The 18,499-nt window shown below is 50.3% G+C and overlaps 1 protein-coding gene across 1 annotated transcript in view; it reads left to right on the top strand.

Annotated features, from left to right (window-relative positions):
* Positions 1–4,362: 4,362 nt before the first annotated feature.
* The window catches only part of SGSM1 (small G protein signaling modulator 1), a gene marked incomplete at both ends in the record, with an annotated part of 83,938 nt that continues 69,801 nt past the window's right edge, over positions 4,363–18,499 (top strand). The window contains 2 exon segments of the mRNA XM_080821626.1: positions 4,363–4,447; positions 4,555–4,598. Coding sequence (XP_080677752.1) covers positions 4,363–4,447; positions 4,555–4,598 — 129 coding nt within the window.

Below are 18,499 nucleotides of genomic sequence, written 5' to 3'. Positions count from 1 at the left end.
TTAAAAAAAAATGAAATAAAATGGTTAAAATAAAATGAAATAAAATGGTAGGGTGGGGTGACTAGGTGGCTCAGTCAGTTGAGCATCTGGCTCTTGGTTGCTGGTCAGGTCATGATCTTGGGGTCCTGGGACTGAGCCCCATGGTGGGACTCTGTGCTCAGCAAGTAGTCTGCTTGAGATTCTCTCTCCCTCTGCCCTCACCCTGCCCTCTTTCTCTCATAAATAAGTAAATCTTTTAAAAAATAAATAAAATGGTTTAAATGGTAACTGTAATCACCATTAAAAAAAACAAAACAAAACTTGCTGATGGACAGAAGGTGGGATGAAAGTGTCAGAAGGAAATAAAGAGTCTCCTGGTTCCTCTGGGGGAGTTATGGATTGGAGGAGCCCTGAGTCCTCACTGGGTTTCAGGCTCCACTGCATCCTTTCTCTTTGTCTAGGCACAGTCAATCCCACCCCAGGCCCTTTGCACCTGCTTTTCCACACACCTGGAATGATTTTCCTCCAACTTGTAGCCTGGCTACTGCCATCTCTAAGACTCATGCCCCAGCTGTGTGGTCACTCCTTAAACACCCTTCCACAATTTGGACTGATTCCTCCTTATCTCCCCAACCCCAAAATCCCCAGTGTCACACCATCCAGTTCACATGTTCTGCAGCATTGATCACAATCTGTTATTTTATGGATTTGATTACTTGCTTATTGTCTGTCTCTCCCCAGCTCAACTGTGAGTTCCATGAGAAAAATAACAACCTATTGTCACCAGCTAGACCCCCAAGACTGAACTTTACTCACCTGCTTCTGCTAACTGACCTTTGTCCTACAGTTTTCCTTATGTTCTTCTTTACAGTTTATCTCCTAATCTAGACAAAAGACCCTAGGGGCATAGCATCCAGTGATGGAGAACCATCTAGAGAAACAGAACCAACTGGATTTACTTATCCATTTTTACAAGGAATTGGCTTATGCAGTTATGGAGGCTGAAATATCCCAAGACTGGCAAACAGGTGACCCACGAGAGCCAATGGTGTATTCCACAGCAAGTCTGAAGGCTCAGAACCCAACAAGAGCTGAGATTTCTCTTTGAATCTTAAGCTCCCAAAAGACAGATGCTTCAGCTCACGCAGTCAGGCTGGAAGCATTCCCTCTAACTCAGATTTCTTTGTTTTATTCAGGTCATTGGTTGGTTAGCTGAGGCCTCTCCACACTAGGGAGGACCATCTGCTTTACTCAAATGTGAATCTCATCTAGCAACACCCTCAAAGACACACCCAGAGCAAAACTGAACCAAATATCTGGCCATCCCATGATCTTATCAAGTGGACACATACAATTAACCATCACAGCAATGAAGAGTAAATGCTACATGGGGCACACAAGACAATGTGAACTAGAATTACTCTCTACAGTAAGTGGGTTAAGAACACCTTGGCTTGAATCCAGCCTCTCTATGTTCTAGCTACATGCCTTTGGCTAAGCTGTTTAACTTCTCTGGGAGCTTCAGGATAAAATACAGATGATGAGAAGAACCTACATCATGGGGTTTTTTGGTGCATTAAATGAGCGAATACGTGAGAAGTTCACAGCCCAGTGCCAGACACATTTAAGCGCTCTAAATTACAGTTATTATTATCATTGTTATCATGTTATCATGAATTGTGAGGTCATGCCTTCTGCCAGTTATCAGTGTATTGCCTCTCAGCTCCAAATTGCTCCTCCAATGATTGTTCCTTGGTAATAGGCAGGACTTCCTGAGCATTTCTAATTTTTTTTTAATATTTTATGTATTTGACAGACAGAAATCACAACTAGGCAGAGAGGCAGGCAGAGAGAGAGTGGGAAGCAGGCTCCCTGCAGAGCAGAGAACCCGATGCGGGGCTCGATCCCAGGTCACTGGGATCATGACCTGAGCCCAGGGCAGAGGCTTTAACCCACTGAGCCACCCAGGCGCCCCGAGCATTTCTAATTTGTACTGAGCACCCTGCTGAGCTGTCTCAATAGAGGGCACAGAAGGGACAAGGCAGGAGAAAAAGGCTTTCCACCTGGTTCTGGATGCAGCACCACTGGGCAGTGACACGGGTTGAGGCATAGCCTGGGAAGCATGGGGAAGACTTTGGCACCCAGCAAAGTTTTCCTGCTCTGGCCAGAGGGAGAGTCCCATCACTTCCCAAGATGATGCTAAGTGATGGCGCCCCTAGTGGTGAGTGGTCCAACTGCAGCGGGCCCTGTTGAGAAACCCCAGGGAGCCCGGTCTGATCCCATTCATGCCCAACTTCCTGCTGCTGTCAAACCAAAAACTACCAATTCCTGTATCTTGGAAGAAAACCTCCAGGTTTTCAAGGAAGGACCAGCACAGGGCCGGTCAGCTTCCCAGACTTAGTGTTTGGCTGGGAAGGAAGAAACATGGGCTCTGGAAAATGGCTCCCTACCGTGATGCCTAGCCACCCTACTTTTCTAAAGTACCCTAGTTAACGTAGGGGTGCAGTCAAGAGGAAGAACCACTGAATGAGTCTCTTGGATCCTGAGGTTGTAATTCTGGCTGTGGCTCCCTTGCTGTATGAAGTTGGAGAAAGGTCTCTCTAGGCTTGGCTTTCTTCTCTTATAATACAAATAAAAAATGAGTGTTGAGGGGTAGGGAGACAAGAAGATCAAGCAGACACACCTAAAGTCCTTAATGCAGTAGCTGGCACATAGTAGGTCTTCAATATATGGTTCTAATATATGTTGGGAGGGTATTTGGCCTCCAAGCAACCATTTCACATTCTCTGGGCCCACAGCGGACTTGCCACATTCTCATTGGAGATAGTGGGTGGGTGGGATTGTGACTCAGAGTCCCCTTCCTTAGCAAGGAGCAGGTGTGTGTCTCAGTCGATGCTCCCTCTTCGGAACAGGAACCTCCAATAGCTATAGCTCCTTTCACCTGACTGGTGGCACCCTGACCACACTGTCCTCACCAGGTGACTATTCCCAAAGGTCTCTCTTTCTGGAACTGCCTTGCTTTCAACCCAGTTCCCCAGGTGCTTGCCTCCCCTTAGTGAGACCCACCCATCTGCTAATAATGGCATTCCCATTATCCTTCCAGTTTTTCCCTTTTCCCTAAGTTAGCCAAAATCACCTTCTCTGGCTTATGGCCAAAGACTTCAGACACTGGCAAATGGAAAAGAGGGGATTCTGAAACCGGGGCGGGGCAGGGGAGGCTCTTGAGAGCAGGACGCAAATCTTTAAAGTGGACTTCAAGGCCATAACAGGACCTTGGTCTTCCACCATCCTCCTTGTTCATGCCACTCCAGCCCCACTGGCCTCTGAGATGTTTGTCACACCCAGTGGCACACTCCCACCTCAAAGCCTCTACACTTTCTGTTCCCTTTGCCCGGAATGCTTTCCCCGCCAGAAATCCCCACAGTCTATTCCTTCTCTTCTTTACTCAGATGTCACCTCCTCAGTGAGGCCCCCCTCAAACACCCTATTTCAAAATACAAATCGCACCTGTGTGGGCCCTCCCTGTCTCCTTTGCCTATGTAATTTTTCTCCAGAAACTTCCAACATGCCACATGATCTGCTTATTTATTTTGTTTTCTGCCTTCTAAGCCCTGTGAGGACAGGCTTTTGTCTGACTTGCTCACTTTGGTATCCTCAGCACAATAACCTGACACATGGTATGTGCTCAATAAATGTTTGTAGACCCGAGGTGCAGTCTCGGTGGCCGTGGTCAGGAACTTGGTGGAACAAGTGCTGGTCCCAAAGACCAGCCTGCCTGGCCCTGGAGGTCCTGGCTCACAGGTGCCCTATTAGGGTCCTGGGACGATCTTTCCCAATAAACTGCATGTGGGGGAGGGAGCCACTTAAGGCCTGGCCATATCTTGCAAGACTCCTAATAATAATAACAACAATAACAACAACAACAACAACAACAGCAGCTATCTTTTACGGTTGCTGGCCTTTTTTCCTCGGTCTCCATTAAGTGCTTTATCTTCACTCTCATTTACGTCTCATATCTTTCCTATGTTATCAAATTATATCCATTTTAAAGGCGAAACCCCTGAGGCTCAGAGCGTCAGTAACAGTCCCGCCATCTCCTACCGCTTCCTGGAGACTGGCACAGAGCAGACCTCCAATAAAGGATGCCTCCCTGCCCTGCCCAGCCCAATAGAGGTTGTGAGGGACTTGGGGCGCCGGGCGCGGGGGCGGGGGAGGCGGAGCTTCCGCGGAGGGCGGGGCGCTGGCCTTGTGGGGACCTGAGCCTGCGTCTGGCCCCAGAGGAACCTCTCGCCAGGAGCCCGGCCGCGCGGCGGCTGGTCTCTGGAGGGGCGGGGCAGCGGCGGGCCCTGACGTCACCCGGCGCTGGGCCCCGCCCCGCCGCCGATGCAGCAGCCGAGCCAGCGAGCAGCCTCCGCCGGCGGCCTGACTGGAAACGCAGCGCGCGCGGCCATGGCCTCGGGCCCCCCGGGTAAGCGACCGTGGGGCGCGGGGGGGCGGGGGAGGCGGCGGGAGGACAGCCCCGGGCCTCCGCCTTCAGCGCTGGGCTGACCGGCCGTCCCCGCTCTCGTCCCACAGAAGCGGACACGCGACAGAGGCTGCTGCGCACTGTTAAGAAGGAGGTAGGTGACAGGGCGGGGGCGGGGGTCGCGACCTTGAGGGAGGGGGCTGCTGCAACCCCGCACCCCCACGCCGGGGAAGGTCTCTAAAGGAGTGGTGTCTCCTGGCAGCGGGGGCGGCACCTCCGGTGTGGGGCTCACCTGGGTAGGTATTTACCTCCTGCGGGACTGGAGGCCAGTGAGTTTGGGGGTGGGAGCCTCCGATATTGGGGGGCCTCTGGATGTAGCGGGAGGGCCCCCCAGGTGTGGGGCACACCTGGATGTGCCTGAGTAGGACCCCCTCTTGTGGAGGAGCAGATGGGTGGGTCTCACTAAGGGGAGGCAAGCACCTGGGGGTGCTGACTGGACATATTGGAAGGTGGGGGGCCTGGATGGGGCTGCAGAAGGAGGATCAGACTTCGGAAAAGGGGAAAGGTTCACTTTGGGAAAATAACAATCCCCCATTCCCCCTTCCCCCCAATTCTCAGTCCTTGGAGCCACCCCCAGGAGCCAGGGGACTCCCTCCCTGAAAGTCCCTAGTCAATGGCCTACTCCATTTGTGGGCATGTGCCAAGGCCTCATGGCAGGTGGGTTCCCCTCACCCACCCCTCCCCACCCCCACCCCCACCCCCACCCCTATAGTCAGGCAGGGCTCAGCTGCCCTTCTGCCCCTTCTCTCTCCTTGGGGCCAGCTGGGAGCCAGGTCTAGCCTTTAGTTAATAGTACTTGACTTCCCGCAAGGGGTGAATCTATAAGCATGGGTTCCTGGGAAGCATTTAGATGCTCGGACTGTGTGTGTGTGTGTGTGTGTGTGTGTGCGCGCGCGTGTAGAGCACACTCACGCCTGTGTGGGCGAGGATATGTGGCTGTGAGTGTGTGTATCTGAGAATGTCTGTGCATCTGCCTGGAGATATCCAAGTGCATCTCCGTATTGTGTGTACATGTGTCTGTTTATCCATTTTTGTGAGTATGATGTGTATCTGTGTGATGCATGAGTCTCTGTGTGTGTGTGTGAGGCTGTGAGCATGTATGTGTGATTGTGTGTGTGTATCTTGCCTTTCTTATGTCACCTCACATCCCTCACCCTGGGACCCCATCACTGCTGAGCTGATCACCTATCTTGGGTCTTTAGCCTGAGACCAGGAATGGCTGCAGACCTCGGGGGCTGGCCTGATTCCTTTGCCTGTGTGTGTGTGTGTGTGTGTGTGTGTGTGTGTGTGTGTTGAGGGTGTCAGCCTTTGGTGTCAGCACCAAGCACCAAGAAGGCCCTCCCCACATGGTGGCAGACAGCCATCAAAGACAGCCTTGATGCTGGGACCTGTTGCTGTCCCTCCCTCCTTGGAAAGCATGGGCATATGTCTGTGTATAGGTCTCTGTGTGTGACATGTCCCATGTTGTTTAAAGAATCAGGTCCAGGGCTGGTTGTACACTCCACGATTTCTGAATAAGGATGCATAATAGGATATGTGAATTCCTCAGAAAGACCCAGAACTTTTCAGTTTAGCCCTTTTAGAGGCACTGTGGGGACCTGAAGAAAGCTCTGTCTGGATAGACCATCCTTCCAACAAAACCCACAGACCTACAATAGTCTGATGTCTGTGTCAGGGGAGGGTGTCTGTGGAACCTGTTTCTTCATTGTTTAACTAAACCTAGTTAGTTTAGGTCAATTTGTGCTTCCCAGATATTTTCACCTGGAATGGCGATGTTTTTAAGGAAATGGTTTGCTGGTTCAATTGGGAGGGGTCTACAGAGAGAAGAGCGTGTGAGCAAGGCATCTGGGGAGGACGGTGCCTCTGGGCAGTGCTCAGCTGGGGCCCTGGTCCCAGCTCAGCCAGCAGCTCCCTCAGTGCCCTGGCCAAGTCCCTTTGCCCTCTCAAGGACTCAGTTTCCACATCTGGAGAAAGAGGCATTGTTCCACGGTTCTTAGAGATCCCACCCATGTTAGTCTAGTTTGGGATAGTGGCAGGCTGTGGGGGATTCTTTGCCCCTGGTGACCAGAATTGTGGGCTTGCATCCTCTCTCCTGGGAGCCACCAAGTTTGGGGCTTGGAATGAACTCTCTGCCTGGCATAAGGCTGAAGCCATCACCTGATCAGAGGGATCCCTTGGCACCCTCCTTGGTGCCTGAAGGGGTCAGGGATAGAACCTTGCAATTCTGGGTAAAGGGCCTCAAGCAGTCCATGACCTGTAGCCAGAAGGCAAGGGTTATGGTCACAAGTTGGTGACTGATTCTAAATTCTGCTTTTCTTGGGTCATTTCAATAATCAGAGTTTCCATATAGTGGGGGCTACTCTGTGCCATACCCGATGTGCATAGTAACTTTATGAGATGACTGAGATTGTTCACATTTTATGGACCAAGGAAACCAAGCCTGGAGAGGAGGTATGAGCTGCTCAAGGGAACACAGCCAAGAAGGTCCAAAGCCAGGGACTTAAACCACCGGGTCTGTCTGACATCAGAGCCAGGTTCTTACCTCCCATATCCCAAATGTGCCCTTCCATGTCTACATGGCACCAGAGTCTCAGCATGTGGGTGGCATGATTTCCATCGTACAGAGCTGAAAATGGCCCAGACAGAATAAGTGATGTCTCAAAGGTACAGAACCAGTAAAGAGAAGACAAGTTCAGGTCTTCTATGAGGTCTTTGTTTAGCATGGGTGCCCCCAAGGGCATGGCGACAAGTCCATGCCCCACCAAAGCAGACCTCTTATCTCCTTTCCTTCCTCTAACCTCTTTGGGGAGCTTCTCTCCCCAGTATCAGAGAGCCGGTCTCCAGTGGAATGGTGGAGGGAAGCTCTTTGCCTAGAAATCTGGAAGTCAAGTCTGTTCTTCCTCCCCCCCCCCCATCTTTCTGGGTTCAGAGGAGCCACATGCCTGCCAGAGGCAACTCCCATCATTCTTTCTGGAAGGTGGCTTAACAATCAGTTTCCTTAGATAAGGTGTGCAAGTTTGGGCTGAGCCACAGAAACCACAAAGGCCAGCAGAGTCCGTGGGGCTGGGAGCTCTGTCCAGTGCTGACTCTGGGAGCCAGTATGACCCAGTAACCATGAAGCAGGTCAGAAAGGGACTTTGGGCTCACCCAGAGCTGGGTTTAAACTCCGGTGCTTTGGGGGCAGCATCTGTGTGCCAGACACCGGGCTGGGCTCTGTGGCTACAGCAGTGAACAAGATAAGTCTTGCCCTCTTGGGGCTGACATCCCGGTATGGTAGACAGACCCCAATAGACATTCTGACTGTAATTCAAGGGATCATGACAGGCTTTGCACCAAAGCATGAAGTAGAGATGCTTGGCACCACAAGAACACACAACAGTGTGAATTAACCTCATGCAGGTGGCCCAGGAAGGCTTTCTGGAGGAAGGGATGTTTAAGAAGATACATGAGGAATGAGTAAACCTTCTAGGTGGAGGTGGGAGGTGGGAAGACACAGAGGAAAACCCTTCCTGGCAGAGGGAACGGCATATACAAAGACTTTGTGGCTGGAGGGAGCACCATGAACTTGAGGGATGAACAGACTGGGGAAGTGGCTGGAGTACAGAGGGAAAGGAGCCTGGTGCCAAACGCAGAGGGGCAGGGCATGTGGTCCTATCCTAAAAGCAGAAGGAGAGGAGTGGGGAGGACATGAGCTATATGGAGGTAGAGGGTGGAGCTAAACTTGATGGCTTGTACGTCGTACAGTCTTAGACAAGCATCTGTCTTTACCTTCACAAGGGTCCTGAGTTTCAGTTTATTCATTATGAGGATGAAGATTACTCACCTGTCAGGATAAGCCACGTGGAAACGCCCACCACATTAGACTATGCTGCTTCTGGGCAGGCATCTTATTTTTTCTCTTTCTCCCCAATGTTGCCAAGGGAAAGCTGGAGACAGGGTGGCCTCGGAACAGGCACGATTTCTTCCAGTTAAACCCAATCAGCTCCATCCTGGCTCCTTCCTTGCTCGTTTCACCCTTCCCTCCTTTCCTCTCCCCGCCTCCACCCCTTAATTTTGTTTTGGTTCCGAGAGCTGTGGGGACTGGCTTCTCGTTGCCATGACAACTGCCATTAAAGGAGCCAGCCACGTGACCGAGGAGTTGATAAGGGAAGCAAAGTGACTAACTGCCCTGTTTTCTTGCCTGGTGCTGGGCCTGGGAGGCCTCTTAATTGGAAGGGAGAAGGCTGCTGCTGGAGGGCGGGAGGAGAGACCCTGGGAAGGAGGCAGGGGGATGAGTTGGGTGCTGGAGAGGAGGCTCCGTGTACCTCTGCCAACTGGGGCTGGTGTGAGAGCTGCCATGGGGAGCCCTTGTCACAGTGGCTGAGTTTGGGGAGCTGTGCCTCCCAGCCCTCCTCTGGGGGGTAATGGGATGGGGGAGGAGGGCATCACATCCTAAGAAAATTGGAGGAACGTGAGAGAATCAACCCATGTTTCTACTAAGACCCCCATGGTGCTTCCACTTTAATCCGGGGGTGCTCAATGAAAGAGGGGTGACGACTTGCCCCTCTCCCCCGGGTAGGGTTGCCAGATAACATATGGGTCATACAGTTAAATTTGAATTCCCCATACACAGTAAATGCTTTTTTTTTTTTTTTTTTTTTTTAGTATAAGTATGTATTGCTGAATCCGGCAGTCCTACTCCAGTGGACATTTGCTAATGTCTGGAGCCATTTCTGGTTGTCAAAACTGGGGGTCCTGCTGGCATTTAGTGGGGAGAGTCTGAGAATGCTGCTCAGCTTCCCACAGTGCCCAGGATAGCCTCCCCACCACAAAGATGTGTCCAGCCCAGAATGGCACTGTGGTTGTGATTGAGAAACTTCTGTGCAGACCACGTGCTGAGTGCACACCCAAACGTTCCCTCCTCCACGACAGCCCTGAGAGGGAGAATAATTATCCGCTTGATAAAGGAAGAGCTGGAGGCACAGAGAGGTTAAGCAGCCCCCTTTAAGGTTGCACAGCCAGCCTGTGGAGAAGCCAGGATTCAAATCCTTCTTCATCTGGCTCTGAAGGGTGGCCTCACAGAGGTTCCTCGAGTCCCGGGAAACATGGCTTAGGGTCAGAGGAGTGTAGGGGAAGAGATGAGGCGGGACAGGTCCATTTGCCGCAGCTTGTTCGGGGCTGTGAATTGCCAGCTGCAGCACTTGCTCCATCAGATAGTGTGGAGCTAGAGAAGATGTAGGAGCAGGGAGGGTCTTGGTTGGACTTGGACTTCAGAAAGTGTCAGCTGATAACAGGGGCCAGGAGGGAGCCTTTTGCTACTTCTTGGAAGAAAACTTTCTCCTTCCTTCCTCTCCTTCCTTCCTTCCTCTCTCTTTCTCCCCTTACCTCTTCTCCCCCCGTCCCTCATTCCATCCCTTCCTTCTTTCTTCCACAAATATTTATTGAGCATCAACTATATACCAGGTACCACCCTAGGAACTGTAGAGAAGGAGCAAAGCAGCATCCTTGCTCACATGCTGTCATGAAGCATATGGTTCAGTTGGGGGACAGATAGATAAACAATAAATGTATGCAGACACACCTCGGAGATATTTTGGATTCTATTCCAGGACACCAGGAGAAAGCAAATATTGTGATCAATCGAGTCAGAGGAATTTTTTGGTTTTTCAGTGCATATAAAAGTTATGTTTATACTATGCTGTAGTCGATTAAGGGTACAAAAGAATTGTGTTTCAAAAAACCAATGTATATATCTTAACTTAGAAATACTGTTATGTTATTATATAAATTATATTTTTATCTTATTATATACATTGTATACACTTTAAATATATCGTATACATTTTTTAAAAGATTTTATCTATTTATTTGAGAGAGAGAGGGGAGGAGAGTGGGGTGAGGGGCAGAGAGAGAAGCAGACTCCCCGCCGACCAGGGAGCCCCATGTGGGACTTGATCCTGGGAGTCCGGGATCACAACCTGAGCAGAAGGCAGATGCTTACCTGACTGAGCCACCTAGGTGCCCCATATTGTATACATTTTAAGTAGGAGGTACAGGCTTCCCCCAACAAAAAAACATTTTACTGCTAAAAAATTGCTAACAATGATCTGAGTTTTCAGTGAGTCATCATCACTGATCACAGATCACTGTGATAAATATAATAATAAAGAGAAGTTTGGAAATATTGTTAGAATTACCAGAGTGTGACACAGAGACAGGAAGTGAGCAAATGCTGTTGGGAAAATGGGGCTGATATAGACTTGCTCGATGCAGGATTGCTACAAACCTTCAATTTGTTAAAAAAAAAAAAAAAGGAAAAAGAAAAAAGTAGTGTCTGCAAAGCACAATAAAGCAAAGTATGCCTGTATTAGAAGCCACAAATACTGTGAGGAAAATAAAGCTGGAAAGGGAGTGGAGAGGAGGGGGAAGGGCTCTCCAGAGGAGGTGGTCAGGGTCGGCCTCTCTGATATAATGACATTTGGGCAAGGACCTCAAGGGAAGGAGAGAACCCTACTGACATCTGCAGGAAGAGTGTTCTTGACAGAGGGAACAGCATATGCAAAGGCGCAGAGTCAGGAGCAATGAAGGGTGAGGAGGCCAAGGAGCCTGGAGTGGAGTGAACAGAGTGGAGGAGGAGACGAGGTCAAAGAGAGAACAGGAGGCTGGTCCTGCAGGGTCTTGTGGCCCTCGGACATGAGATAGCAGCCATGGGAGGATTTTGAACAAGAGGTGGGGGAAATATGAATTCACCCATGTTGTAGACTGCTCAGGCTATAGGCTAGTGATAAATGCGGGGGACGAGTGGGGACACAAGGTCATTAAGCAAAAGAGGAAACTTATCTTGTTCTTTTCTGAGCTTTCAATACTCAGGCTAGAAACCAGACCCCCCCCCTCACTCTGCCCAGCTCCCCCGCCAGCCAAGAAGGGGTTCCAGAAATGCTTGCCAGTCGTATGGATGCAGGAAAACTGGGTGCAGATATTTTGGGCTCTCTGATGCTTATAGGGTTGACTCAGATCACTTCGCGTGTGTCGTGTTTCCAGGCTTAAGATGGCAGAGTTTCTCCTCATGAATCATGCAGCCACAGCCGTGCCATGCATTTGATGCTTTTCTCAGGGCTCTGGCAGTGTGGCTTCCGGGAGCTCCTGCTGGTGCAGGGCCTGGGTTTCAGCACCATGGTTGGATGTGACGAGGGTGACAGAAGGGCTTACGGCTTGATTATGTCTCCTGCGTGGTCTGGCTGGGTCTCCCCTGCAGTGACCTCATGAGGGGCTCCAGGAGAGGCTGGTCACCTCTATTGCTGGTTGGCAGGTGGGAAAGGACATTTTTGTCACCCTGATGGGCCTGCAGACCCCAGGATAGGAAGGGAGAGCACCGGAGCCCTTGTCCCAACTCTGCCCCTAAGCACCTGTGGCCTCCGAACAGGTCTCTTCTCCCTGTGTCATTCTGCTTTCTAAGTGGACAAGGTTGGACAGCCCCAGGATTCTAAGAACCTTGAGCCATCAAATTTGGCCAGCATCTCTTTCTGAGAGCCAAGTCTCCCCGCATTTTGTCAACTCTGAAGTTGCCAAGCCTGTACTTAAGACCTATTAAAAACTCAGTAGCTGATGAAACTATTCAGGAGCCTTCATTCCACTCAGGGAAAACAAGGGCCAGCGAAAGACATTCTAATGGGATAAAGATTTTTTTTATTTGTTTCTTAAGCAGCATTTACTGGGCATTTTATATAGATGACCTCGTTCCATTGTCCTGATGCCACCACATGAAGTGGAAAAAAGGCTCTCCCTTAAAGATACGGATATTGACATGCAGAGATGGCAAGTAAGTTGCCAAAGGTCATGGACATTGTCAGTAGTACAGCATGGGGTTCTGGCCCTAGAACTCTGCTCTGCATTATTCCAGAGCTGAAACCGATGACCTACTTACAGTTAGGAGATACCCTGAGCATGTGGAGCTGGGGAAAGGTCCAAGCTTTAGAACCAGACTGCCTTGAGTTAAAATTCTGGCTCTGTCATTTAGCGGACGCATGAACCTCTCTGGCTCCGGCGTCCTCGGGCATCAGATGGCAAGCATACCCTGTACCACACAGCACTGCTATTATGCCATCATTCCTGGGCATTCACCAGTATTCATGAAGGGCCCTGGCAAACAGCTTGGCTCACCCATTTAAGAGTAAGACAGAAGGACATTGTGCTGCCCTTTCTGGTCAGGCACATCTGAACTTGCAGATGTTCTCGGCGTGGGATCTGGCTCTCTGTGGGTAAGCCCTGTGCTGGGGGTGCAGCAGCCACAGGCTGGGGAGGGGTTATTTCATGGGAGTCCAGAGGAATGAGCCCTTGAAGGGGGGCCAGGAAGTCTGAGTCTTGCCTGGCTGCCTCGCCATCCTGAGGTGGGCAGTGGGATCTTCCCTCTGGGTCTGGTGGCTCCTTGGCCTCATGGAGGTAATCCCTCAGCCGAGGAAGGTCCAACCCCCTCGTCAGCCTGCAGGCCCCACCACTTGGCTGCTCTGAGCCCACTCTTAGCTCTGAGCAGCTAAGAGTGCTGAACTCCAATGGGAGAAAGCATATTTTTCTTTCAGTCATACAGAAAGACAAGACATGAATAGATTCTTGTGCTTTGTCTTTGGCGTACCTTGAAGGAACTCAGGTTTATAAAGGGCAGTAACAGTTCCTTTAGCCATGAGTCCCCATTTAAAAATCAAATAACAGAAGCCCCAAGAGTGAAGAGACTTGGTGATACCTGGGACATTGAATGGATTCTCCTTTAATTTTTATTAGTTAGTAAATAATGTTTAATTAGTAAGCTAGAATTATAGCAACTATCATGCGTTTTTTGCCCCCTGCTTTTTTTAGACATAAAGATATCTTTACAACCACCATTTATTAAATGCTGTTCTAAATTGCTTTGTTTGATCTCATTTAATGCATCAAGCAAGCTTCCTTTAGACTAGGTACAAATAGCAGCTCTACTGATGAGGGAAATTGAAGCTGAGAGAGGTTAACAAACTGGACCGAGGTGGGGCGCCTGGGTGGCTCAGTCAGTTATGTGTCTACCTACGGCTCAGGTCATGATCTCAGGATTCCAGGATTGAGCCTCGTGTCAGGCTCCCTGCTCAGCAGAGTCTGTTTCTCTCATCTCCTTTCTGCTCTTACCCTTTATTTGTCACTCTCCCTCTTTTTTTCTCAAATAACTAAATAAGTAAATAGTCTAAAAAAAATAAAACTGGACCAAGGTCACACAACTGAGAAGCAACACAGCAGGGAATTTTTAGCTAGCTGTACCCATTTCAATTTGAGTAATAACTTGCTAACAAAACCAGCTAGAACAATAAATACATATATAAACATAAGCTAAAAGGGAAAGAGAGGCTAAAAAAAAAAATCAATTCATTGGTTCAGATGTTTGGGAATTTGGAGTCCATCCAGCTTCAGGTGTGGCTCTATCCAGGGGTTCCGATGATGTCATCAGGACCCTGTCTGTTTTTATGTCTCTATGCTGGCTTTCTGCCTTGCCTGTCTGCGTGGGGAGGGAAAGCGTTGCCCCAGCAGCTCTCAGGATACAACCTGCCAGCTTGGCATCAGCAGGGAGAGAGCTTCCTCTTCCCCGTGGTTCTCTGGGAAGTTTTAGGATTAGGTCTCATTGGACCAGCTGGGTCACATGTACCTTTTGCATCAATCGCTGTTGGGTGGATTGCTCTGCTAGGTCGGGCCTAGAGGGACAGTGTGGTGTGGCTTCAGCCCAGTGAGAGTGAGAGAGGGGACCCCGGGGAGTGTCAGGGTAAAGTGACCAGACAGGGACATGGGAACCAGGCAGAAAAGCCACAGATGTCCACCTGGACAGGATGAGGGTGCTGGCATCTGGAGCCCAGTCCTGAAGTGGGGAGGTTGCCCCAGTCCTCCTGAAAGTGCTACTTGAGGGCCTACTGGGTGCTGGGTGTCTGTGGAATCAGAGGTTCTACTCCAGTGTTGTGCACAGCCCTGAAGTTGTACTTGCTATAGGAAGACAGCATCCTCAGTACCTCTAAGGGGTCCACAGCCCCCCAAATCCAAAATGGTTTAGAACCGCCTGGCAAGATGCTGGGATGTGAAGAGGAATACAGTTTACCCGACCTCGGCTCACTCAGAAATGAAATCCTCCCTAATCTCTAACTCAGTGAGCCCTCCAATCACAACCACCCCTAATAATAATCATAATTAGCATTTATTGGGCACCTGCTGTGTTCCGGACCTATACTGTCCAATGGGAGCCACTAGTCCCATGTGCCTCCTTACATTTAAGTAAAACTCAATTAAATAAAAAATCCTGTCGCTCAGTCGCATTAGCCGAGTTTCAAGTGCACAACAGCCCCATGTGGCTAGAGATCCCACTTCGGACAACACAGGCGTAGAGCATTTCCAGAAAGTTCTGTTGTGCCCTAGACATTGTGCTAAGTGCTTTACATCCATTAACACAGTTAATCCTTAAAACATCTCAGGAGGGTAGGTCCAGTTTATTATCCCCCTTTACAGGTGGGTACATGGAAGCATGGAGGAAGTGAAATGACCTACCCAACCTCACACAGCTGGTGAGGGGGCAGAGCCAACGTCCTAACCCAGCCCTTGGATGTGATCCTGGACTGCTTTCCCTCCTAAGCTAGGCTAGAGGCAGTTTGTGTGTTTCCTGGTGCACCCTGTGCATGTTTGAAGCAACCTTCTGAGAATTCCGGCTCTTCTTTCCTGCAGCTGCTCAGACCCCCAAAGAGAATTGAGGCTGCTCCAGACTCTGTGTGTGCCTTCCTCATCCATGAGGCCCATGGGTCTGTGGAAGCGAGGCACGTTGTCAGGGGAGCCGCCTCCTGCAGCAGGCAGGGCCCCCAGGAGAACGCTGGCTGGTCTCCAGGGTGTGGGCTGGGAATGTGAGACACGCAGGCTGTTTCCTCTGGGAGTGGAGGGGCGGCGGGGGATTGACTCTGCACAGCTCCATCATCTCCCTGAGTGGCCGTGTGTGGGAGTGGGGCTTGAAGGAAATTTTTGCCAAGATGCCTCCAGATAGATGCCCCAGAACCAGGCATGGCAGCAGGGGCGGGGGGGTCCTCCTTGTCAGGGGGTGTCTGAACACCCTTGCAGGGCTGCTAGGGGAGGCCTGTGTGTGGGAAGCCCATCCTCAGTGTCCAGAACACCAAGCTTCCAGGTCAGAGCAGGTTGGCATGTCCCTATACTGCGAGGGAAAGATGTGTGGTGCCTATTTATAGCATTCTAGTAAACCATTAACTGGGACCAGCCTAGCAGCCACCCAATGAAAGAGAAAGGCTTTTGCTTTTTGCCTGCAAGGCCCACAGCCACGTTTAGGGCAGGTCAATAAGGAGATGCGGGAGGGAGGACTTTTCTAGCCCTCCAAAATCCACGTGCCATGGCGACATCACTTATGGGAACCCATCCCTGGCCCCCCACTCTCTCCCACCACACAGATGGGGCTGCAGAAGGACCATCCTGTGTCTTGGCTTCATCTTCCATCTGTGCGGATGTGAAGGGCAGGGGTGGAAGGATGTGGGTGGGAGGGTGGGGCAGGTCTGTTCTGGAAGTCCAGGAGAGGAAGCTCTGATCCATCCATCCACCAGCGGCTGCTGCACTCCTGCTGAGTGCCACACCCCTGCAGACCCCTTGTCTGAGAAGACCCTAGCCCAGTGCAGGCCACGATGGTCTGAGGGCATGGAGGACCCCATCTGGGAGGAGGCAATTCGCCCGTGTGCCACAGCACGGCACACATGCTGACATCCTATACTAGCCCCAGAGCACAGAAAGGATGTTTCCTTTTTCCTTTCTTCTTCTTCTTGGTTTTTTTTTTTTTAATAGACTTTATTTTTTAAAAGCAGATTTAGGTTCACCATTGAACAGATTCAATGAACAGATTCAATGAACAATTCACAGAACAATTGAACAGAAAGTACAGAGATTTCCTATACATCTCTTTATCTGCCCTAAAAATCCTCTGTGCTCTGCCTATTCATCCGTCCCTCCCTCCAACCCCTGGCAACCACTGATCTTTTTATCGTCTCCATAGTGTTGCTCTTTCCAGAATGTCCTGCAGCTAGAGTTGTACAGCATGTAGCCTTTTTCAGATTGGCTTCTTTCATTCAGTAATAAGCATTTCAGGTTGGACGTTTTCCCTTTGTGATCATGATTCTCCTTCGGAAGCCGATGTGCGGCAGGGAGAGGGAGCTGTGAGGCGCTGGGCATACCTGGGGGAGGTCAGGAATGAAAGGTCATGGCAGGACAGAGGTGGAGCTAGCTGGTGCCCTAGGACTGGGACGTGGGTAGCAGTTGGCCATGACTATGACACTTGGCTGTATGGGGCTGAGGGAGCAGGTGCACTGGCCACCTGGAACTTTGGAGCAGGAGACCTTGATTCAAATCCCAACTTCTTCTTGGGCCAGATGGTCTCCGTCCCTCCTAGGTCACCTGCCTCATTGGGAAAATAGAATAACAATAGTGATACCCACATTGCATGCTTCTTGTGAATCTTTGGGTTCATGGATGTGAAACACCCACATGGCTTGTGGGATGCATCCGTCGGTGTTGAATGAATAAATGAACCTACTGTGTGCCAGGCGCAGTGTGAGGACAGTTAGTCTTGGGTTCGAGTCCCCACTCTGCCATTCAAAAGCCATGTGCTCTTGGACAAGCATTTAACTTCACCAAGACTCAGTTTCCTTATCTGTGAAATGGAGTCCTCATACCCATCTCACCTAATTGCCCTGAGGAGTAAATGAAATAATGTCCCCAAGCATGGTGCCAGGCTCAGTGGATATCTCATCAGTATCTGAAGCACTTACTCTGGGGCTGCCACCCTGTTAAATGCTTTCAATGTTTTCTCTTATGCCTGTGAGGCAAATAACTGAGACCCATTTTACTGGTGGGAATGCTGAGGTTCAGAGAAGGGACACAATTCACCCAAGATCATGTGTGCAAGAGCTGGGGTGTGAATTCTGGAAGTTTACCTGGAGAGCCCAATGCTCTTAGCTGACCATAAGAGCTTAGAAGAAGGAGGAATCACATCAACTTTGGGGGGGGGGGTCTCAGGAGGGAGTGAGGAGAAGGGTGCCTCAGTGAGTTCTGGAGGATGGGGTGGCTTCTCCAGAGCTGGAGATGGAGGTAGGAGTGGGTGGGGATATCAGGTAGAGGGGCCTGCACAAAGCAAAGGCGGGGCATGGGAATGGTGAGTCACAAAGGAGGAACGGCACCTGTGACTGGTGGAGCTGGGTGCAGGAAGGGGAAGGGACAGGATTTGGCAGGAAAGGAAGGTAGGGCCACACGGTGGAAAGAGTCACAGCTTGCAGCCCTGTTCCAGCCTCTCCCTGCTCACCTCCTGGGGGCCCCACCTATAACAAATTAAAAAATAAAAAGCCGCCAGCTATTTCCATATTGTACTTTTCCCTGCCACACTGTCCTTACATCTGTTCCTTCCTTTGAGCTCCATGGTGGCTCTGTGGGGGTGGTTGCAGGGGACAGCTTTTTTCCCCCTTTGCTTTAGAGTTGGAGAAACCACAGACTAGAGAGTTCAGTTCTGTTTATACTTTAGATCTTGAGTTTACACTTTATACCTCCTCCAGGAAGCCTTCCCTGACTTCTTGACCTACCTCACCAGGTCAGGTTTCTTTGTTATTTGTTCTCATGGAACCACATTCTTTGGCTGCAGAGAACTGGACTCACTTTTTGTTGTAATGTCCCCATTTGTTGGATTTGGTTAATGTCTATCTCAATGGACTGTCACCTCCAGGAGAACAGGGCTTCTATCTGTTTGTCACCTTGTACCAAACTCATAGGAGGTGCTCCATAAATGATGAGTAAATCAGGGACAGCTTTGTCTCATGTGACAGGTACTGGGAAGGCAGGTGTTAGCAGAACGTGGGAGAGGTACATTTATCCCTGCTTGGGTATGGAGAGTCCAGGAAGGCTCCCAAGAGTAGGAGGTGATATCTGGGCTGAAGCCTGAGTTGCACTTAGTGAGCTGGAGCATGGAAGGAAAGACACCTGGCAGAA

This window comes from Martes martes, assembly GCF_963455335.1.
Source record: "Martes martes genome assembly, chromosome: 13".
NCBI lineage: Eukaryota > Metazoa > Chordata > Mammalia > Carnivora > Mustelidae > Martes > Martes martes.
This window is presented reverse-complemented; position numbering and strand designations above follow the sequence as displayed.